The 24,929-nt window shown below is 41.7% G+C and overlaps 1 protein-coding gene across 1 annotated transcript; it reads left to right on the top strand.

The window, feature by feature from the left end:
• Window positions 1–2,328: 2,328 nt before the first annotated feature.
• Window positions 2,329–15,594, top strand: LOC128733489 (transcription activator BRG1-like). Its single transcript, XM_053827108.1, has 6 exons — window positions 2,329–2,342; window positions 2,809–2,891; window positions 3,426–4,919; window positions 13,200–13,723; window positions 13,796–13,945; window positions 14,016–15,594. The coding sequence occupies exons 1-6, from the start codon at window positions 2,329–2,331 to the stop codon at window positions 14,679–14,681; spliced, it is 2,931 nt and encodes a 976-aa protein (XP_053683083.1). The 3' UTR covers window positions 14,682–15,594.
• Window positions 15,595–24,929: the final 9,335 nt, after the last annotated feature.

Here is a 24,929-nt window from a genome sequence, read left to right as displayed (position 1 = left end):
TGAACAATTTGAGGAATAATATTTATTGTTTCATTATACACATATATTATTGACTGCATTACTCTTTGCATAGAAGGCCTTGATTTATTAGTCGTGTTTATGCAGCTCAGTAAAGATTCATCTTTTCAAAGGCAAGGATTGCCAATTTGTGAGATCTTTTCACGGATGCATACACATTCAGACGCGATCGTCACTAACTAGGTAGGTATTCCGTATCGTTATTTCGAAGGAGTTACGAGTCCCCTAATAGATCTCAACAAATGCATCGATATCTGTTCCTCAATCAGTGCTGTAGCTAGTGTCCAACATCCAACAATTTTAAACTGTAGGCAACCAAAAAGGATCCCAGGGTAACTCAGGATATCCAGTAAATTTTCAACAGAAAATTTACCTATTACACTGGTCAACAAAATTAGTGTGATTGTACCAACCTCACATTTGTTACATTTATTACAGTAACATTCGGTCAACATGTAGCTACCGTGAAACAAGCGAACATAGATGAATAATCGATTGATTAGCGAAAAATTTTCATTTAAAAATGAATTTGAACACTTATGGCGTTTTATTTTTGGATATTTTGGGATCTGCTTCTGCACAACCTGAAAAACTGCCTTAGAAAGGTGATGCAACTCCTAGAAAATCCGGTAAATTTTCTTGATTTTCTCGAATATCGCTCATTTCAAAAGTTCCAGTTAAAGATCAATTTTTTACATGAAAATAGGAGTAAATCTTTTCAGCAATCTGGCAGAATAAACGAGAAGAAATCCTTTTAATTCGTATATACTCATATGATCTGGCCCACATTTTAGACCTGCATCAGATTTTGGACCGGATTTTGAACCACATTTTTTATCAGATTTGGATTTTGAACCACATTTTTTCACAACTGGACCTCATTTTTGATCAGATCCTGGACCTACCTAGACTACATCCTGAACCTGAACCAGATCTTGCAGCTACATCAGATTACAGACCACATTGTGGGCCACACTGTTAATCCAATTTTGGACTTTTCAGATCAGATTTTGAACCAAATTTAGGACCTAGACTAGTTTGTAGACCACATTTTGTAACAAATTTTGGAACAGATTTGAACTAAAAAGTAGCCCAAAACATGATGATCCTCAATAAAATACTATCACTAAAACTCGTTAATTTTTGACCGAGATCTAACAGGTGAATGCTCGGTAAAAAATTTTATGGTACCAAATATTACTAAATTTCGTTAAACTTCGATATGATTAACCGAAATTTTTACCGAACGTTCAGTTGTTTAGATTTTGGTAAAATTTTACCGAGATATTTAAGTGTGAGGATTTGATTGAAGACTATGTTTTACACCACTTTTTGATTAGAATTTGCGCTCCAAGGAACTCAGACGAAGCCCCCAAAATATCAAATATTTTACCGATGTCGTTTTTACGTCGCTAGTAGGTAAACGTGATGATATTTATATCGATTGCATCCCCCCTGGATCAGTACCAATGTAAAGTAGTATCAGCATCTTTCGCTCGAGCAGCACGTTCCTCACAATCATGAAAATAATGCGCGCAAATAATGTACATAAATATTGCTGATTGCAAGAAAAATGGAACCATCCAAAGTGCGGAATCACTCATAAAAGTGCGATCCTGCATTAAATCGTTTCGGTATCTTCGGCGCACTTTTTGTTACATTCCAAGCAGTAAGTGCGTCGAAGAGACCGAAACGATTTAAGCCAAAATAGTATTGTCAATTGCAAGGAAAATTGTACCATCCAAAGTGCGATATCGCTCATAAAAGTGCTATTTTGCATTAAATCCTTTCGGTCTCTTCGGCGCACTTATTGCTTGGAATATAACGAAAAAGTGCGCCGAAGATACCGAAACGATTTAATGCAAAATAACACTTTTATGAGCGATATCGCACTTTGGATGGTACAATTTTCCTTGCAATCAGCAATACTTTTATGAGCGATTGTGCACTTATTGATTGACAATCTTCCTTGCAATCAGCAATACGATAAATAGATACATTCTACGGACATAAAAAAGTATAAACCTTGTGCCGTACAACGGTACAACCATAGCAGCACTCCTATACTTTTTATTATATTACGAACAGAAACGTGCCGCGTTGGCTATACCTATTAGGTATTAGGTAAATAGGGTAAATACCTATAATAGTAGTAAGTATAAGAACCAATGGGTAGATTGAATGAGTACGCCACTGCGTTCAGAAGAAAGCATAAATTTATGTCGAATTGTCGACTTCTGCCAACGGCTGTCATCTGTCAAACGCCGTTGCACACTCGCCAAATTAAACGTCAAAACAAGTTTAACCAAGATGTCGGATATAAAGTAAGTTTGTGCCACTTTCAAACGTAGTTATTTTTTGTGAAAATTGGCAATTTAATCGCTTCTAGTTCGATCAATAAGAGGTGGAAAATGTGTTGCAAGTGCTAACTTACGGAATCGTTCAAAAATAGTCGGCTTCTGAGTAGAATTAGAAGCTAAACTAGCGCCCTGAGCTTGGCTTGTACATGTGTTTTTCTACTTTTTCGTAATCTTTCGGCTTTTCGGGAGCTGGCATTTTTTTTTCTTTCGGGATTTATCAGCCAAATGCGAGTTGTTCTATTTTTTCCTGCCGGTTTTCGTTTTGCATCGTGTTGTTTGCTCTAAATCATTGGAAAAAGTTATTCTCTGCCGTTAGAAGTGATTGCTGGAAAATTGATGGTGCATTTACTAAAATCGACTTTTCATTCGTTTCTTTTCTGTGCACCCGTGCCCGATCCGGTATGACCAATCATCACCTGCGAAAACATAGTGACGACTTGCTCAATTACGAGCTGGGAGACGGCGAGGATCCGACCTTACTGAATGAGGACGATCTGCTGCTGTCGGATGATGGTAAGTCTGCTTCTTGATTTATGGAAAACTTAATTGAAATAGTGAAAAAATGTTTTTTTTTTCCTGCACAGATTTGTAAAATTATCTGTGTTGTAAGCAAATACTTTTAGCACAAGTTTCTAAGTTATGGTTTTGACTGGATTAATATTAATTAAATAGCATTAAGGTTTTAGTTTTGCAATTGTAAATTTGAAATTCAGATGCTTTAAAAAACTAATTTTTTAATCAGAGTAAATCAAGTCTATCAAGGATCGCTTTTGTAGCGCTCTCAGTAAGTTGAAAAGAAAATATCTTCGTTATCAAGAACTATTTAATTAATATTATTTTATTATTTCGTTGGTTTATCAATATTTACGAAATTTTTTTTATTGCATAAATTACTTTAACTAACCCAAAAGTACTCCATGATTATACGCGCCTTTTGTTTCATTATAAACCTAATTCGGGTCTACATTTTTAAATTTACTTGTCAAAAAACGTAATATATCGTTAACATTTTCTATTTGTTCCTTTCCATATTTCTCCCTCCCCCAGAGAGCAACGTTAAACTAGATCAACACGAAGAGGAGTTTCTGCTCAGCGAATCGGAGGACTGGGTCGCCAAACAGCTGGCTGCTAAAGAGAAAGAAAAACAACAGGCTGAAAATCTCAGCAATCGAAAGAAAGCCCCGTCGGACGCGCCAGTACCTCCGAGTTCTCGGGAAGAAGCCCCGAAAAAGACAGCACCCGCCCCAGCAGTAAAAAGACCGCCAGTCCGTCGTAGCGCAACGCCAAAATCGGTCGTTTCAGAAGAGACTAAACCAGCATCTTTGCCAGATGTGAAGCAACAAATCGAGCAGCAACCGCAATCTGTACCGGCGGTGGTGGCCGTGCCACATGCAAAGCAGCAAGAAACGTACAAACAGCCGTCTGTGGTCAAAGAAGAACTCCCTTCGAGTGAAGAATCCATCCTTCCCGCGTCTACGGAATCAGACTCCGTAAGCCATACGACCACGGAAACGGAGACTTCTGCGACGTCTGTAGTAACCGACTCGTCGGCCTCGCTGACGGATGTAGAGGTTTTCTGTTCCAAACAAAGCTACCATACCGAGGAAGAAACCGAACCCGTTTCTTCACAGGCTTCATCCATTGAAAATGCTACAAAGCAGGAAAGTGAATTAAAACATCAGGATTCAACCAGAGACAAATCCTCCAGCCAACTGTGCGACACTACCTCTTCGGAAGACGTGCTGGATCTCTACGTTACCCATCAGGATCGTGAGCCTGAGTTTTCCTACGACACAGATGAATCCTCGGAAAAGCGAGACTGGAAGCATGAAGGTAAACATTTGGATGGAGCCAATAAGGCACACCCACTGCTACGCGAGCAGCAGCAGCCACCACAACATCGCCATCTCTCGAATAGACCAAACAATTACAAACATTCCGGAGATCCCGGGCCCTCTGCCAATGACCAGCAGCAGCACTTTCCCCCCATGGGAATGCCTATTCATCCAGGAGGTCCAAATTTTGGTCCGGGACCATTTCGAGGTGGTATGCGCCCTAGATTTCCACCACGACCAGGTTTTCCGGGCGATATGAATAATTTCCGCAACAATCGGATGAACTTCCCAATGGGAGGTCGGCCCCCGTTTCCTCCACGTGGACCACCGTTCGAACATATGATGCGACCCGGAATGATTCGGCCTGGCGACCGTCCACCGTTCGATCCTATGCGTCCTGGGCCACGTATGGGACCCGGTGGTCCAATGTTCCGACCGAATGGACCCGGCGGTCCTCCACCGCACGGCGGGCCACCGTACGTTGGCGGACCAATGGGCGGTCCTGGCGGCGGTCCATCAATGCCCCCGACCGGACCACCTCCCGGTCCGATGGGAGCCATTCCACCGCAAAACCAACCGCCGATCTTGAACTTCGACACTGGGCCACTGGCGGCCGCTGCCGTACCTCAGATTCCTGCAACCCCTGTTCTACCGCGGAAGGTACTGATCAACCCGAATTTTAAAGGAGGCGTAGAGGCTGCTACAAGTAAGTACAATAATTGCTAAATTTTTTAAATTTTCTTGAATGACTGTAAATCGGAGTAACGTCAATAACTTTCAATTGAGCTCAAATATCAATAAGAGTGGCGTAGGTCTACTTGAATACCATTCCCATTTGAATCCTTACAAAATTATCTTTCTTGTTACGTAAAAAATTTAAACCTAGCTCAGCGACATTTTGAGATGTCATGTTGAGATAAAGGTCTTTTTTCTAAGCAGTCAACAAATTTCTGGATCCTAATGACTAATAAAAACTACTAGCTAATGTTCTAACGCGAGATTTCAACACGTTGCGGCTAACGCCAAAGTCAAAACAGGATACAAAACGGTTAAAATTGCGTTGTAAGCCAGGTATAGTGCTAAAGGTGCTGTAGTTGGTTCTTCTGTGTGGTATACGTAAAAATGAATTGTTCCGTGTTAAGCGAGGCGGAGCTGAAATATCGATTCTCTCAAGTATCCAAGGGCAGTCGATCCGGGACGTCAAAACATCTGATATAAAAACAGCTTTGATTACGTGCCGACGTCTTTGCAGAGAGTCCAGGGCGATTAGTCTGCAACGCTGTTCGTAGCTTGGTAGTCTGATCAGGTCGTTCCGTGGTAGTCGTCGGAGCGCAAAGCGAATAAACCTCCGCTGTACTGCCTCGATTCGGGTGACGCCGTTTTGATAATACGGGCTCCATACGGGTGCGCAGTATTCAAGATTTAAAACGAACTAACGCACAGTAGAGTGATTTCAAGCAGTATATATCATTGAAGCTTTTGGCGATACGCATGATGAATCCCAAATGCCTGCCTTGTCGACAACGAAAGAAAACGTGTTGTTTAAAGGTCAGTTTGGAGATCGTTGACGCAATCTACACGTCGTAAAGATATGCTTGACAGTCGGTATTCGAAGATTATCGGATTCAGCTTTCTGGAGAACGTAATCACTTCACATTTATCTTGAACCCCTTGAATCTTAAACGATTGTTTTTACACCATTCGGCAAATATCGACAGCTGGTCCTGGAGTGCGAGAGTATCAGACGAGTCATTTACTTTTTGCGATTTTAAGTCGTCGGCAAACGCAAGCCGAGGACCTTTGAGCGTTATATTGACGTAGTTAAAATAGATAAGGAAAACCAAAGGACCAAGATGGCTACCTTGCGGAGTTCCAGAGAAGGCGGTGAAAGCCTGCGAAATGGACCAGTCGATAGATACATTAACGAGACGATTCGACAGATACGATTTAAACCACTGGAGCAGCGGCCCTCCAAAGCCGAGTTGATCCAGTTTAGCGATAGTGATTTGATGATTCAGCTTATCAAAGGCAGCAGAGAGGTCCGTGTAGATGACGCCTGTCTGAGAACGGTCGTCGAAGCAGTCCGTTATGTGGGAAGTGAGTGTTAGTAGATTGGTGGTCGTTGAGCGCTTAGGCTTGAATCCGTGTTGTTCATCGGCCAAATACTGCTGGACGAACGAGGAAATTGGTGCGATCACGACAAGCTCGAAGAGTTTTGATAATGCACATAAGGCCGAGATTCCTCTGTAATTGTCCACGTTTCTTTTATTACCCTTCTTATGAACTGGAAACATATAAGCGGATTTCCAGGCAGAAGGAAATACTCCTGAGCTAATCGATAAGCTAAGCAGACGACGGATTGGGGCTACCAAGGTTTCAATACAGTTCTTCAAAAAGATTGAAGGTATGCCGTCCGGTCCACCGGAGGAAGAGCTTTCTAGCTTCAGAGCGGCCAGCCTAATCATAGCATCGTCAATAGTCAGGTTATTGAGAGAGTCGCCGAGACTGGGAACGCTTTCTAGTGCAGTCGATACTTCTGTGTCAGACAGCCTTTCGTTAACAAAGACACTGGAGAATTTCCGTGAGAATAGTTGACAAACCATATCCATATCAGTAGCAGTGTCGTTTCCAAAGAACATTGCTGACGGAAGATCGTTGTCTTTTCGTTGAGCATTCACATATTTCCAGAATGACTTAGGGCTACGTTTCAATCTGCACTGGACGTTGTTTAAGTATTTACGGAAGCAGTGACGACTGAATTTTTTGTAACGTCTGTTGAGCGCCAGATAGTGGTTTCGCAGCGATTGGGTCTTGTACCGTGAGTACCTCCTTAATGCAGTTTTTTTTCGGATTTGAGGCGACGCAGCCTAGCGTTTATCCAAGGTAATATGGTTCTGTGCGTATCGTTTTTTTAGGCACGTGGCGGTCGATAATGTAATTCAAAATCTGTGAAAAAGTCAAAGCAGCAGCGTTAACGTCATTAGCATCCAGGGCTGTATCCCAGTCGATACACGTTAAAGTTCTTTGGATAAGGTCGAAATCGGCGCAATTAAAATCGTAGTACACGGGCAGTGGCATATTAGACATCCTGGACGGTGTATGTGACGAATCGAAATTAGTAGTGGTGGATGATGGAGGGCTTCCTTGACGAGAGGAGCCGGTGCCAACACACATTCAGGAGCAAGACTGGGAATGCTGGAGAAGCAAAGATCTAAACAGCGTCCGTTTTCGTTGAGGATTTTATTGATTTGTTGCAAAGTAGCTGTGCTATAGCAGTCGAGCAATTCATTGGTGATCGGGGGATGTGTCGAAGAACTGGAGTCGACGAACAGATATCCGTTGCCCCGTTCACACCAATTTATACTGGGAAGATTGAAATCGCCCAATATGAGCATGTCGTCAGAAGCGGAAGCTGCCGAGGAAATCTCGGAAACCGAAGCCATGTGAGCCTTAAGAAGAACGGCATCTCTTATCCGGTCTGGTGGGAAATAGACAGCGCACAGGTGTAAACAGCGATCGGTTAATTTTATAGTGACCTAACCATGCTCGACAGAGGCCTTGAGTTGGCGATGAACTGCTATTACAACGCCGCCACCCGTTGATTTACGACTGTTGTGCACATTTCGATCGCAGCGAAAGACTTCGTAGTTCGGTCCGAAGATTTGTGTAGAGGAAGTTCGATCGTCAAGCCAGGTTTCGACCAAGACAATTATATCGTATGGACTATCAGCGCATGCTAGCAGGTAGTCGTGGACGCTTGCGTTCATTCCGCCGATTTTCTTGTAATATACGTGGATGTTATCGTATTGTATGTCGCGCGTGCTGTTCAGTGGCCGGTTAGATGACAAAGGGCTAGAATCGGAAGACAAATCAACGGTGGTAATCTGAATTGGCGATAATGCGCTTGCCTGGCCAGGAGTTTTGGAAGCCCCCATCACTATACCAAGGCTGCGGCAGGGAGGATGGGAACTTCCATAGTACATAGTGGAGTCCAGATTTTGGCATGGCGTCGTTCTGGCGGGTGGCTGTGGGCTTTGTCCCTGATGTTCGCACGTTTTGGCTATTTCCTACTTTGTCAGTTGAGATGGAACGATAGATCGACTCTGAAGGTGGGGTACACGATGCAAAACAGCTTGAGAGAACGCTGGGATCAGAGGCTCGATGACGGGGCTTGTCGTTCCAGAAACCGACCTATGGACGGAAGGAACTTCAGGAAGCGAAGACGAGTTATCATGTCGATACTTGCCTATGGAAGCAAGTTGGAAACCCTCATCGCCGACCCCACGCACAGAAACGGAACGGCTTTGATGGCGGGAACTGATTGAACGATCGACGAGATAGCGAGGCTTGAGTGGGGCGGGCGGGTTGAGGGTTTCCATTAAACTTTTTGGTGTAGAAATAGGGGCGAAAGGCAAATGGTCTTCCAGTGGTCCAGAGGTCGTTGATCTGAAAGCGCGGTACGCATCAGCAGAGCATATACTTTATAGATTTATACTTGCCAAGAGTTAGGTTCTGGAAGCCCTGTTCCCCATACTCACACGCAGTGCCGGGACGACTGTTGTACGCTGGCGGCAATGGCTCGACTGCGGTGGAGGGGTAGAGGGCTTCCGAAGTACTAAAATCGTTGCATCCCGGCATCCAGTTTGGCGACGGAAGGTTGTCAGTCCTACATTCGGCGTCTAGGAACCTATTTCCAAAGGTCCCGGATCTATGATGGATGACGGTGGATTGCTCGCTGGGGTTATCTCTATTCGTGGAGTGGATGGTGATACTCGAGATATAGATGGTGCCCAGTAGGTTTTTACGCTGGTGCCTTCAAATTCCCTGAACAGTAAGCCGTGGGGCCATGTACCCGTATCAAGCGCAATGTCGCGGTACTTTTCGTCCATACCGACTTTGGACGAAATGTAGTTCATAGCGTACAGGTCTGCATCTTTTTTTATCAGTGGAATCACCTTAATCGGATCACCACTGCTCTGCAGACAATCTTCTTGCTTCGGGATAAGATATAATCCTTAAAGCATAAGTTTCTAATACACATTTTGCTAAGATTCCATCTGTTTGACATGATGCATCTTAACATTAAAAACGGGTAATATCGAGGGGAAAATATTTTCAAACATTGGATAATACGAGAAGCAAACTGCCTATGAAATAAAATTGTGCCATAGACTCCCAATCAAATTAATCCTATTGAGCGAACAATCTAGTTCTATCTTGTCCCACGTAATAAACATTGGACGATTTGTTATAATCCACTTAGGATTAAATTGGAATTAATGGTACGTGTCCCACCCCAGGACCGCCCAGTTATATTCGAGGTACTATGCTGGTCTAACAAGCCAGTCGTCGTATGTTCGAATCTCGGCTAGGCGGTGCTTGCTAGATAGAGTGAGAGGATCGTTGCACTAGCCCCATAATTTTCCTGTACTCTAACAGCCGGCTGCGAAGTCTGTCGATAAAGAAAGGTAATGTCTAACGACGGTATAAACCCAAGGCTTTGCTTTTTTGTCCCACCCCAGGGAATCCAATCCAGGAGACGCCAGTAATTAACCCTCTAACGGGCAACTCGGTAAAAACGAAAAAATGCGATTAGGCCAATGACTATTGTTTCATGACAGTACACTCAAAAGCTTAGCTTAGCTTAGCTTAGACTGATTGCACATATCAATGGTTGCACTCAGTGATTGACCAGAACCAGTGAAATTGCACAATGAATCAAATGAATGTGGTTGGGATTTACCGATCATTCTCATTGTGCAAAATTCAGTGATTCGACATAGTAATGATCAATAACTGCGCCGGCCACGTCCTTGCAATCAGGTGGGAACGGGGAAGGAATGTTAGTGTAATCTTTGCTGTTCTAGGGACCGTGTTAACCTCTGCATCCCTACAAAGATTACAGGAAGGAGTTTTGCTAGTAAGGTTGGGTTTGTTGGATCAGGATTCACCTTGATAAGTGATGCGATCGTTGCTTTTTTGTTTTTTTATAAAATGTAGAATTTTAGGTATGTTTTTCGTCTATTCATTATTCATTCGATCGTATTTAATTTTTTCATTTATTATAGTTTTGAGAATATATTTGTTCCAATGAAAAATTTGAATGAGTACTCACACTATTACTAAGTCTAAGCAGAGAGTTATATATTAGGTAAAAGTATTTATAGCAATTTAAACTCCAGACAGCCGGCTGTAGGGAGTGTTGCTAAATCGTGCATAACCGCGACAATGTCTCATCCCTGTAGATGGTGTTTTCATAGTATAGTACGAATAGTACGAATAGTACGTTTAAACATAAATACTACTAACCGAAAGATGGTGGTGGGGTAAAATAAGTCAATATTTCGCTTCATTCATAACTCTCGGTAACATGGATGAAACTGGCTACTTATTACAATTTTTTACAATTTTAAACTAGTATTTATTATTATCTTTATCACGCGAAATAAGAAATATATTGTAGGAAATTATATGCTTCTAGTAGTTGATGCGGTGTGGCGGCAAAAACCGCTTACGAAGTCTACAGATTAAAGTGAAAGTCTGATACCTAAGTGTACTCAGAATCGCACGACCACTCTGTACGTGTCGAAAAAGTTACCTATCGCGTCCCCAAACAGGCGAAATTCCATGTATCTAGAGCTCTGAACAACATAAAAAACGAAACAACAGACAATACATAGTTTTCAGTTGACTGAGAAAATGTCAAATTATCCAAATTTGCTTAAAACACATTTGCACTAAACCTATTCACAGCTGAGAATTCACAGGTCTTCCAAGTTCCAAACAACCATCAAAAGAATCTATTCAAAGGATTCAAAGCCAAGCTAATGTCCAAAGGCGAAAAAAAAACGCATCCTTACCCACCGCACCTTCAATTAATTGAAAGTCCAAACCAAGGGTTAAACACTTTTATGAAATCTGCACAATGCCGATTTACCGTCCCGCAATATAAGGCTTGACCTGGAAGCACAGTGAGTTCATGTAACCGCATTTACGAAACAAAAATCAGTCAATGGTGTTCAACGACATGCGCACGCGGATAGCAAACATGACGAATAAAATCAAAAATGACAATATCCTCCCACGCTTCACACCATATCTGCTTCGCCAAAAAAACGTGACACTATATCAGAGAAAAAGAGGTATTTTACAGTTGCAAGTGCAAATATGAGAAGAGAAGGAGAGAGAGGTAACTAGTTCTAATAAGAATCTGTCTGTAGGATAAACGGTAATGGATCGGTGCGGTGCAGCACTTGCTTCGCGAGGGGGCTGCATATGTATTGATATCGGAAAGCTTGTAATTAGTATGATTTCAATAACTGTTATCACTAAGAAAGAATTTAATGTTTGCATTTAAGTTAGTATGTTTAAAATAATTATATGAAATATGAAAATGGATACATGTTTGAATGTAACTTGATGCATTTAGTGCTGAATTAATTTGTAACCCTGTATGAAATAATACTAATACTTATCCCTCGTTGCTTTGCTTCTTTCGTTAACATGGCAACTCGTTGACTCGATGACCGGCAAACATAAACCAAAAACTATATTACAATTCAATAGGAGTATATGGCATTCTTCATTCTCTACGATGAAATTGATCACTATTCTTCATTTGGCACACTAGCAATCACTTCCACTCGCGTTGCAACACACCGAAAAAGTATCTACAACATACGCGGTAACAAAACCTAACTGTTCGCCATGCAGTCCCATTAGACACTCTGTTTCATGACAGTACACTCAAAAGAAGCTAAAGTTTTGATTTTGATGCAAAAATATTTATTCGGAGCAGTGCCAGATAGAAATTAATCTAATCTCTCTTTTTCGTTTTCATATCTACCGCTCTACCCAGTTATAGTTATTTTCAATTAAGATATATTATAGAACTGAGGTGAAACATTTAAATCACTCATAGAAAACTCATTTTGCTGTAGATGACCTTTTTCTTCAAAAGTAAAAAAGGGAAAATTCGCGCAATATTTTTTTGCAATTTACCTGAATTCTTGTTTTAAAAAAATGATAGCTCTAGAATGTTGTGATATTAATATCAAAATGCCAAAAAATCTATTCTGAACACGTTTTTCATATCGTCATTTCCAAACAAATTCAATATGTGGTTCTTAAGACTCCAAAAGCGAAGATCATATACAAACGCTAGAATGTTATGAGAAATGTTGAAAATAAGGACATAGTGGTTTCTATGCCTTTTCTAACATATCTTCGAGCCTTAGTCGACACCAGCTGATTTGTCCGTCTGACTTATTATTGTTAGTCATAAAAGCTATTGATTCTAATTGATCAGCATGACATTTTCCTAAGTCCCCTAAGAGAGATTTACCGCCTCCTAAAAAATAACGAAGTTTTTTTTAACTTAAAAAAACTTTAGTTAGACAACTATGAGTAATAAAAACTTGATGCAATTTTTATTTGCATCACTTTTGTAAAATCACAAGTTACATTCCGTAACGGGACACCATCGTAGAAATACCGCTTTGTCCACCATGTTTTAATATGTGTACACTTCAGTGTGTTAATAATTAAACGTTCTGTATGTTGATTGTGTTGAGAATTACGTTTCCTTTGTAGTTTAATAATCACTGGTTCATATCTAGTATAATATGAGTTGAAATATGCAGTTTCAAATACCGATTTCTTGGTGTACAAGTGCGTGGAATATGTCTAATGGAGGGAAACACTGACTTCAACAAAGTTTGGGAAATTTTCAAGTTTGTCGTAACAGCTATGGTTTATCTATCCGCTCATTAATCGTCCCCCAGCTTTCATCCGAAATTCATTTCAGCCGGCACTATACTGCCGCTACTCGCATATCAGTCCCATGTATATAGGAAACTCCATAGAAAATGGGACAGTTCTGTGAGTAGCGGCAGTATAATAGTGCTCTCAGTTACCGGACTTTGTCCTGTGTTATTATCAAACCTGCCTGCACCAAAACTCAACCCAACCCTCTCTTTCATTACAGGTCAAATGATGCGCGATGCGCTCAACAGTCAACAATTTTTGGCCAGTATCAACAACTCTCAGGTCAGTGACGAGGAGTTGCTGCGCCAGCAGGAAGAGTTCATCAACAAAAATCGTATCGAAGTGGAGAAACGCCGCTTCGAAAGGTCACCCTCGCGGGAACGGGACCGCGAACGCGACCGGGATCGTGACCGAGACCGTGAGCGTGAACGAGAACGTGAACGTGAACGGGAAAGGGAACGTGAACGGGACCGCGATCGCGAGCGTGAGCGTGGTCGCTCAAGGGAACGTGACCGCGAGCGGGACCGCGAAAGGGACCGTGACCGGGAGCATCGGGATCGTTCCCGGGAGCGATCTCGATCGCCGCGAAGGCATCGGGCGGCTAGTCGCGACAGGGACTCGAATAGGGGAACAAGACGGAACTTTCCCCCGCGGCGGCACGGCAGTCGCGATCGGGACGACGACAGCCGGTATCCGAAACGGCGAAAGAGCAGCGACTATGGGGAAAACCAACGGAACAATGACGTAAGTAGAGTGCTAAGCTTGACGAAGAATGGATATGTGTGATTAATAATATTAATTTTGTGTTGTTCATAGAAAAAAGACGATGACGAAGATCCGGAAATTAAGGCGTATCGGTTAGAAATCGAAAAGCAGAAGGCTATTCGGGAGAAAATTCTCAGGGATAAAGAGATGCGCCGTAAGCAAGCTGCTAATGCTGAGGGAACTAAACGAAGCAAGCCATCGGTAAGAGGAAGAACATAAATTATTTGCGAGTTAAGTTTCTAAATATAAAAAATTTCCTTTTTCTCCCCAGGACCGAAAATCCGAAGAGCCTGCGCCTAAATTTACCCCGATCGTTGTAACCGAGAAAAAGATTATCTCGTTGAAGAAGAAATCGGACTCTTCGTCTGCCTCGGATAAGCCACCCTCCGAGAGGCATTCTTCGTCCAACCACGAGTCATCGTCGTCGTCATCGAACAAGAAGTCGTCACTGCCAAGCGAGCACAGCAAGAAATCATCGTCGACGTCGGCTGCCCACACCGATAACGATTCTGCGAAGCAAAAGGTGCCATCGCAGCCGCCAGCTCCGGTGGCAGCGGCATCTCTTACTCCCAGTCCTCCCAAGCGCAAAATTATCGATAACCGGGACGAGCTGGACCTGTTCCTTGATGAGTACGAAGAGGAGCTACTGCGGGAACCGACCCCTTCGCCGCCCAGAGAGAAACCTCCGGTTAATACGACCAGCAGCAGTAGCACCAGTGGTGGTGGCGGCGGTAGTAATCGAGGGGGCGGCGGTGACAGTGGTTTCGGTTCTAGCAGCCGAAGGATCGTACTGAAACCGGTATCCGGCGAGTCGAGGCACAGCGACCGGGACAAGCCACCGGCTAAGAAATTGAGAGTATTTGATAGACTAGATAAGCGGATAGGTGTCAATGAGGCGGACAAGCGCAAATTGCAAAGGTTAGTCAAGGATAATTGAGCCCACTGTGAAAGGGGACGGTGTTTTATTTTGTATTTGAACATAAAATATTGCAAAAGTGCACGCGCGTTTTTGTAAGAGAGCTTGTATTGCTCTCTTTTTGTATTTTCTGTATGTTCATTTTGTGTTGGTTCCATGTTTTTGGTGTATTCTATTGTACAGTCAAGAGCAACAAGTTTATGTCAAGCCGAGTGTGAGCGACGTTAGTTACGTTTAGGAGTGGATATTTTACCGTCACAATCTTCTAATGTTAGCTCTTTGGAATAATTTACTGAACAGAGTCAACATGTTTTTTTTTGTCAAACGCGTTTGTTTCGGTATTAAACGAAACTATATTCTTAAGCATGTCATAGCTTTAGTCGCTTAGGTTTTACAGTTTGAGAAGAACTAGGACTGCTAACAAATTACAGACAACTTATCCCTTTCTCGCGGTCGTACAGGCAACTGTTCGACCTAGGCAGAAATCTACCACACAGTTTAAGTAACAGTTTCACAAATACGCGCTTAACTTCCCTACGACTCTACTGTATAAGGTTAAGAGGTAAAGTAACAAACAAGCAAAAACTGTGAGAGTTAGTTTTTAGGCATTAATTAACAAATTTCCAACTAAGAATAATCGTGCTGAAAAATCTAGAATGAAGATAAAGTGCATACCAACATACAAACACATAAAACAGCTAAAGCGGCAGTTCAATCGAGCCAGCAAAGAGTGAACCTTGCCGACGGTTAACCAACTGCTTCCCACCTGTATTTTTCCCGTTCTTCTTTTCTTTTATCGACAGGACGTCGCCAGAAATTGCTCTTTCCAGCTGGTGTGCTTTCGATTTTAATAACAACGCTGCGTTTAGCCATAGGCAGACAAGCGACAGCCGGTACCGTTTGCCCCGATTACGCAGTGCTATCGTGTCCTCAAAGTTGACAAATTGTAAGTCACCACCACAGCGCGGATTCGAATCTGCAAACGGTTGCGACGAGGGCCTCCGCAGGTGGCGCCATCAATGTCGTAAGTCGAAAAAGCACAACAAAAGCAAACGAAGTACCAAAAACGGGAAGAATGCACTGGGGAGTAGGAAGTGAACCTTTAATCAAATCAAGTGGACTAAAATGCTGTATTGCAAGTGTAAATTTGCCCTTTATTTCTGTATTTTTTTTCATAGTGATAGAAATCTGTTATTGTAAATATATTTTTGTATGGATTATTTGACCTCTTACTCGTGTTGTATCGTATACGTTGCTACTGAACTGACCTGATAGCCCGTTCACAGCCAGAAACAATGAAATTGGGACTTTCGGGAGAAAGTGTCGAAATCACTTAATAATTCTTCCCACGAACGCCTCCATCTGGGTAAAACAAAGGGATAGATACCATCGCTGCTGGCGTTTTTTTGATGCCTATAATGATAATTTAAACAAAACAAACATAAACGTGAACTTGAAATTCCGCCGATGAGAGCTAAAAAACGGCAGCACAAAGCGAAAGCGCAAAACGTCGAGTCGTTGGCAGATCCTCTGGATGATCTCTCTGATTGTGTGATGGCATTTATCCACTATCATCTCGTTGTGCGGTCAGTTTTTACTCGTTTTTACTCTCCACCTGAATACGCATTTATCTGCTTGCCTGGCTGTGGCTATCACCATTTAGCGTGAAATTGAAAGTTACATTGTTATACGTTTTTTTTTATCTGCGACACTTCGGAATGAAAGTGTACGGATTATCATCGAAGGAGAAAATATTATCGGTACGCACTTTTCCGTAATAGGTTTAGTTGTAAATTCCGATTTGTGTACGGAAAAAAAGTCCTTAAAGCTACCTTATTTCGTGAGCTTAGTTTAAGTTAAACTACAAAAGTTTAAAAATGTCCTTGTACTTGCTCTACATTCGTAAATTGCCGATCAAACATATAGGAATATCGATAACCGGTTTGCAAATCATCAACCCACTACAAACATTTGTCTCTGTAATTTGATTGAATGGCTTAATTGAGCAAATAGTCAATACAACGATAAAATGCAACTTGAAGCTACCCGCTAGTACACCGTACAGTCGTTAGTTTGAGCCGCGATTTATTTACTTTCATTTTATTTTCACACACTTAGCAGTTTGTGTAGGTAGGCTCGACGTGTACGGCATATCAGGAAACAATTTCTTCTGCGGGAGCGGTGAGCTGACCGCACTCTCTGTTTTCAGTGACCCGAGCAGTGAACTGATTTTAGCGATTCCCTCGTTAAGTTCGGTTGATTCTGTTTCGGCTCCCTTCGATTTCAATGAATATTTGTTTTTTTTAAATTATTTTATTTGTTTCATTATTCATCATTCATTTTAATTACTTTTTTGTCGACATTTTTTTGTATGTGCAAACACAGGAAAGGTATCTGCCTTTAAATCATTTGTCAATATGAGCTAGGGAACCAAAAATGGAATACATATAAAAAAACAGCAAAACTGAACGGATACCAAGAAAGGACCATCCAAGCTATTCTGCCCAAGAAAAGAAGGGAAAATGCAAAAAAAATATAAACAACACTAACGCCAGCACCACCAGAACAAAAGAGAGTAGCAGGAGAGTACGACGAAAACATAACACGCCCTCTTCGTCGAAAAATAAAAAAAATCGGAATCGACCTCGTCTACACCAGCGGAAATAACCAGCTTAAAAGGAACTAACTAAAGAGACCCGATTAGGGAACATAGAAAATCAGGGATTTATGAAATCAGTTACCCATATTGCGAGACCGAGAAGGGTCTACCACACAAGCGGTGGAGTATATCTTCTTCAATGACAACATAGATTACGTAATTTTAAGCATCAACTTATCTATATAAGCTCTAAAGTTGCTATAGATTAACAGACACTGATAAAGCCGTATTAGTAATAAAATAAATATGTAGTGGAATTCAATCGTGAAAAAGTTTTTCCTTAATTTCAACAAAATTTCTCTAATCGGCTCGATTGTAGACTGCAGCTCTCCAATTCCTTGGACTTCGAGATGGCAGTTGATCCCAAATCTTCTAAAAACGTTACTTAAAGCTATCTACAGTACAGTCAATCCTTTGGTGCTTCCTAGGTTGCATAACATGTAACTCCAGGCATAGAAGTTGAGAGGATTTGAATAAGGCGAAGCGGCAGGTCACTCTTTCGAAGAAATAAAATCCGGAAAATTGTCCTCATACCAAACATGTGTAGCTTTTGCCTGGTGAGACGGTGCAGAATCTTGTTGAAAGCAGTATGGTGCGTGCGCCATACCATTACCCTGGGAACATCCTGGAACCTTTGAATAGCCATCAGAAAGATGTGCTGCATATTTTCGATCATTTGATTGGTAGTGGTAGTCCTATAGCAGGAACATTTTTTCAACCGAAAACAGAATTTCACAATCACCGTCCCGCTTAAGCAGCTGTCGACATCTTTCGACTCTTGCAACCTTCTGCTTTTCAGTCAAATCGTGCACCCGGTGTTTTTTATATGCAATCAATCGAAGATCGTCTTTCAAAATATTCTTCATGGTTGACTGCGAAATTCCCAGTTGCTTTACAATCTTCCGTCCAGACTGATCTGGTTTCCGTCTAATTCGCTCTCTTACTCGTTCGATGGCTTCCGGTGTCCTTAGAGTACATTTACGGTCAGGTTTGAGGGAGTATTTTCCATGAACCGGTTTCCTTGTATCACTTGATGGTACAAAAACGGTTCATTTATTTCGAGTGGCCACACTCTCGAAAATTTTTCAAATGCAGACTTACTACAAGTTCCCTTTTTGTATCCATGATTATCACGACTCCTAAACCTGCTAAAATTTAAAACAAACTTGCAAACTGAAAACAGTGATAGTTATTATACTACAAATTGATCAGGTTCTCGGAGAAGCCGTTCTCGTTCATCATTTTCCATAGCACTTTTTGGACGATGGTATCATATGCGGCTTTGAAGTTCACGGTCATTTTGGAGGATCTGCCGCAGTGTAAATATTTAGGCTGTCGTTGACCTGCCTTCAACGAAACCAACCTGATCTGAACCTGAACCACAAATCTGTTCATAGTTAGTGATAATCGGTGGAAAACGATTTGGTAAAGCACTTTGTAGGCGACATTAAGGGGGACCCTATAGTACTCTTGAAGACCGAAAAATAATAGATTTTCGTAAATATTTTTTAGATGTTGGTATTAAAGTTAATTGTTGGGGTATTTTGGTTATTGGTTAAGGTATATTTGAAGATTTATTTTGTATTTTTTGAATGCCAAAATAGTGATTATTAAGCTGTTGGCAACTGGACACGTAGATGCTCTCTAGAAAATAGTTCCTTACTGGCGGTATGTTCTGACAACCAACTTAGTATCAGAGAACGGATTTGAATGATGATTTTGAAGCTATAGTTATCTAATTTGTTACGCAGTGATTTTTGAAAATTCGAAAAACTACCAAAATTGCGGCAATTATTCCAAAAGAAAGGTGTTTTTTCATCAAAAATCGCCAATTGAGAGTTCATAAAAATGGAAAAATTGTGATATCCAAAAACAGTTTCGTAACAATTTCGATAATTCATTTTTACATGATGAAAAAATGTCTGCCAAATTGGTTCACAAGATTCTGAGACACACGTACCGCCAGCTGAAAAAACATGGTTTCGAGTGAAGCACTTCCCTTGAGGTGATCCCACACTTTTTGTTGTAGTTTTTCCATGAGTTCAGATATTAAAAAAATCGATTCGAAACTCGACAGTGTACCGAAGAGGAGTGAATATATTTTAATCTAGAAAACACGTGTCGTAAAGCGAGAAAACGGTCCGAAATTCGACTATTTACCACAATTATTTCAGATCGGTTATCGGTGCGCGTAATGTAAAAAATCAAGTTTTCGTGCGGAAGTTTGATTACACGAAAACTCGAATGATCGAAGCAACCCGCGGCCATAAATGGTTCGGTTGGTACGAGACGTCCGCGTATCTTCTTCTCCTATTGATTTTGAAATGCATCTATGTATGAATAACTTATACACACAAGATTTATTTCTTATAATCGTCTTTGCGGCAATACTTCACAGTTGGCCTGGCCAATTGAACATTTGCAATATATCTCTGGTATTTTGCAAATGATAATACTGACAAGAAAATAATTTGAAGTATTTCTATAATTAGAAATAATTAAAAAAATTTCCAGGAATCCTTTATTGTGGCTGTGTTGGTATTAATAATAATTTTCCTTGATAAAGGTGAAATAAAATCTCCAAAACGTCGGAGTTTTAGAAGCAAAACTTCGTTTTAGCTGCTATCAAACGACTGCAACGCCGAAAAATCATCCAGAAAAAATAAGAATAAGAATAAGAATCCTTTTGGCATGAATTTTCAGAAGGTAGAAGCCTCTCTAAAATGCAAAAAAAAATCAATTTTTCCGACTTTCCAGAGTAGGGTCCCCCTCCTTAAGAACGGTGATCGCAAGATAGTTCTTACATTGATTTACGTTATATGAATGATGTAACGCGCTACATGTCGGTTTTTGGACAAATTCATGGATAAGAATTTTATACTTCGTTCGGTCAGTAACGTATCCCGGATCATGCTTGGCATGCACCTTTCGCATCAATTTTGTTCTTTTGATTACTGCACCTCAACCAAGCTAAATTTGAAAAAGGGTGTAAGGTAGGCTGACCAGACGTCCCGGATTATGCGGGACTGTCCCGGATTTGGATGGCTTGTCCCGGATTTCTAAGTGTCCCGGAAAATGTCCCGCATTGCTTGATTTTTTAATCGAAAAAGTTTCTAAAGATGAAACAGGAAATTGTTACATTGCATGAAAAAACCTACTGCTGACACCGTTCATCAGCCGGTGCACACCCTCCCCAGTCACGGCCAGCCCAGCCGGCACCTCGAGCTCCTCATCTGATCAATGTCGCTGGTGACTGTTCTCTTCATCTTCAGCTTTCGTTTCATATCCCCCAATATTTCAATACTAGACAAACCCGGGGACAATCTAGTGCAATCTGCTCTTTTAAAAGGAACTGAAGTCCATTGTCCATTGTAGCATGCATGCTGAAACTGCGGCAGGCTATCATGTGACTTAACGAAGGGCAAAATCCACCTGTTGAGGCACCTAGCCCTGTGTATCTCCGAATTCTTATTCGTGATAAAATACTGGTTTTCACACGGATGCCAATGAAATAGATTCCGTGCCAAGTCATGATCTTTTATTATGAACCGATCCCAAAAACCATAATCTCGAATCTGCTTCAAACCCTACCGCGAGCCAGAGCATGAAGAATTTAACCCCAAGGTTTGACTAAAACCGGCCTTCTCTGAACCTTATTCATTATCGAGTCAGATACATGCATCGCGTTTCGGCACCACCCGGCCGCACGGCCCGCGTGACCGGATTCTAGCCTTTGTTAATTGTTTGAGGCTTTTGTTGGGATCCACTCTTGCAGCCATTCCGAGACAGATTCGCCGTACAGTACAGCGGTTAGTATTCAGTTTTTTCGCCAAAGCACAAGCCGTGATGCTGAGGTCAGCCTTGACTTTCCGAATGACCCTCAACGGCAGTTGACGATCAAGAGTTCAACTCCAACGGCTGGCCTGCGCCTTGCGGACAGCCCTGAGAGTTTCCTTGCACCCTTCAATTACTCATACCACAGCTCCTTTAGGATAATCCGCCAGTTCCCGAGCCGACGCTGATGCATTCTGCAGGTGACCGCACATAATTACTTTCATTTCTCCTCCTACATGATGAATATCCCGAAACCATGTTACCTTAAATCTGCGAAAAAAATATACCGAGCATAACTGTTTACAAATAACACAACGCTACCAAAAGTTAGCATCCACGGCCGCTGGCAGCGCCGCTATCGCCAAAATGAAGTGCCTAATTTCTAAATGATCCCATCTTTACTACCGAACCGATTTAGCAAATAAGCCATTCAATATTTCCCGCATTCATCCAAAAAAATCTGGTCACTTTAGTGTAAGGAGTATTTGTAGAAGTAGTAACTATCTACAACAGAGCCGGCGTTTGGGCCGGCATACCTGTTCGGTCGCACGAAGCCTCGCGCTTGCTGATGACCAGAGAAAAAAAGTCGAATAACGTATGCATAAAAAAATACTGAACTGATTTTAGCAATTTTTCAAACGATCACTCTGCCACCTGGTTAATTCAACTATGCATCGCCAATAATCGTAGCAACTCTGTTATGTACAAAAAATAGACAACGTTACCAATTGGTATGTAAGCAACTACGCTCGATGTTTGTTCGTACTTTGCAAATTAAAAATGGTTCAAATGTCATTCTCAATATGACATCATCTGCCTTCGCAGACAATGCACGTAAACACGATTCGTTTGTACTGATGTAGCGTGTTTAATCCTAGTTTAATCAGTTTCACATTTTGTTTCCCAACGATTACGATAGAAATCCAATCGGAGAATAACATATTCGCTGCTTGCAACTACCAATTAAACGAGACTAAATCAAACCACCAAAACAATAATGAAGAGCAGGGCGGCCAGTTCATACAAGTTTCAGCATATTTAGGGTTGCTGGTTGTTCAAATTAAAAACGAACCCCGTTAGTTTGCATGATGAATCGTTCAAACGAACGGGGGTACACTGTATAGCCATCCGACATTTACAACGTAATCCACCTTCTAAAGAAAGTTGATAGCGTCGAACGGAAACCTGGTTCCGGCCGCCATTCAAATTAAAATTATGAATATTTTCAAACTACTGAGCAAGTCTTTGAGCCTTTTGTTAATTTGTTAAGAGATTGTGATCGCCACCTTTTTTTGCAGGAATAGACCTTGAAGAGCATTGGAAAATTTTGGACGAAAACGGCATTCCTGGTAAGTTTACTAGACTTATAATGGCTACGATGGATGGCATCCAGAGCTGTGTGAGAATCTCGAGTGGATTGTCGGACCCATTCGAATCTCGCAAGGGACTTCGACTAGGAGAAGATAAATACGTCTAAAACGAAGTATATGCTGGCAGGCGGGACCGAGCGCGACAGGGCACGCTTGGGCAATACCGTGGTAATCGACGGGGATGAGTTCGAGGTAGTCGACGATTTCGTATACCTTGGCTCACTGGCAACAGAGGACAACAATACCAGCCGTGAGATTAAAAGGTGTATTATCAGCGGAAGTCGGGTCTACTACGGACTCCACAAACAACAATCTGAGCCCCCGTACAAAGTGCACACTGTACAAAACGCTAATTAGACCGGTTGTCCTCTACGGGTACGAAACGTGGACACTGCTAGAAGAGGACCTACGAGCACTCGGAGTTTTCGAACGGCGGGTGCTAAGAACTATCTTTGGCGGAGTGTAAGCGAACGGTGTATGGAGGCGAAGAATGAACCACGAGCTCGCGCGTCTCTACGGCGAACCGAGTATTCAGAAAGTGGTTAAAGCTGTACGGATACGTTGGGCAGGACATGTTGCATGGCTTTGGTCTGTTAGAACCAAATCAATTGAAGATGTTTAGAATCTAATCTAATCTAATATAAAATACTTAGGCGGAGAACGGAATTATACAATTCTTATTTGTTGATTACGGAAACTACACAATGCGTATGTCGAGAAAAACAGGCGAAACGACATCGACTTAGAACGGAACGCAGAATCATTTTGAGACAGTCATCATTTGAGTTTTGTAATGAAGAATATAAACTGATTGTGTTGACTAGAGTAAGCGCTAGCTTTCCGGAGATATCCGGTCAGTACGCTCTCTAAATCAATGCAGTCAAATGACTCAAGTTTATTGATTTAACCCGGGAACCCGAGCTATTTATACCCATCCCGGAGGAACCTTAATCCTATCTTCGATACAAGAGTGACTGAAACAACTGGACATCCTTTTTGTCAAATTTACATTAGGCCATTGCAAATTATTTTTAAAGTTTTTGTCCCCCGCCCTTCAAAATTGGCCCGAAAAATCGGGGGGCAAAAAAATTGTTAAACTTGAGTAAACAGTTTTTGTGTAAAATCAATTATCTGTGGCTTTTACAGCCTAAAGAACTCGAAAAAAGAGTGTACGGAGTGTTAAGGCTTCTAGCACGAAACAAAAATTGAAGCACAAACAAAGTGGCCTCCGAAAACCGGCAAAAAATTTTTTTTTATCAATTTTGACTTTATTTTGGAAGGTTTTGCATAGAAAATAACAACGTATATCAAAAACAAGAATAAATTCGGGTTTCACGATTAAACTTCAAGCAAAAATTTCTAAAAACTTAATATTTTTTGCGTGATTAAAAAATCTCTTTGTTTTTTTTTCGCCCCCTCCACCTTCAGGTGTCTAGCATCGGAAACCGAAAACCGAAAACCGAAAATATTTGTAATGGCCTTACTGATTACTTGTCCTGGCGCTGATGCTGGGCTCGTTATAAAATACCTCAGCGCAGTGTGCCGGTTAAGTCAAAATATGCACTAATCTCATACTAGCGCAGCCTACTTGAATCAATCATTTTTCTTGTCAACGGCCAGGCCAACTGCGCAGCATGTACCACAGAGAGAATTCCGAATCAAGTGGAACCATAAATAATACCTAATTCCATTAAACTCCTTGAAATCAAGGAGAAGGAAAAGAGCGTGGACCTCCCGTACCAAACGCTAATAAAGGTTAAGTGGTACTCCGCAAGTCTGCAAGTCTGGTATCCCTGCTATGTTGGGCGCTTTTTCCGAGTTGCCTTCCCCGTTTCATACCCCAAATCAATTGTAGATGTTTAGAATACAAAAAACCTGACTCATTTCGTCTTTCGCGTTTTATCGAGAAAAAAATATTTGAAGCGAGTCAAACATATGGTGAGGTACCTGCCCTCTTAAGATACTTTAAAGACCATTTGTTCGCAGAATTGTAAAATTATACAACCTGGTTGCGTTCAAATTCAATTTAAAATCAAGTTGACATCCAGAACAATTTTGGTACAACCTTGGTAACAGCTTACCACTCGGTTCCATCTACGGATCAGTGTATGCGCTCAATTCAAAGCGGTCCCCCAGAGAGCTATGATGGCTCTGTTCGTGTTGTGTGACGCGACCGGCTAAGCAACAGGTTGCTTCACATACCTACCTATTGCTATTTACGCGAAACGACGAGCGAATCGGATAAAGAGTGCATAAATTGGATAGATCATAGCTAGACGTGCGTACGATTCATTCGCGCAAACAATCGTACAACGACGGCAGAAGAGAATGAGAGACTTCCCTTGCCAAAACATGGGGAGAAGCTCCACCTGGGCCGGGTCCGGGTCCCGGGTGGCAAGTCGCCGT

The sequence above is a fragment of the Sabethes cyaneus genome, chromosome 2 (genome assembly GCF_943734655.1).
Source record: "Sabethes cyaneus chromosome 2, idSabCyanKW18_F2, whole genome shotgun sequence".
NCBI classification, from domain to species: Eukaryota; Metazoa; Arthropoda; class Insecta; order Diptera; family Culicidae; genus Sabethes; species Sabethes cyaneus.
Note: the sequence above shows the minus strand (reverse complement) of the source record. Positions and strands in the feature narration are given on the sequence as shown.

What these genes read in the sequence shown, in the direction of transcription:
- LOC128733489 (XM_053827108.1), top strand. An exon ending in AGGCGTAGAGGCTGCTACAA is followed by an intron (nt 4,920 to 13,199) that starts GTAAGTACAATA and finishes CTTTCATTACAG; the next exon opens with GTCAAATGATGCGCGATGCG. An exon ending in AAAACCAACGGAACAATGAC is followed by an intron (nt 13,724 to 13,795) that starts GTAAGTAGAGTG and finishes TGTTGTTCATAG; the next exon opens with AAAAAAGACGATGACGAAGA.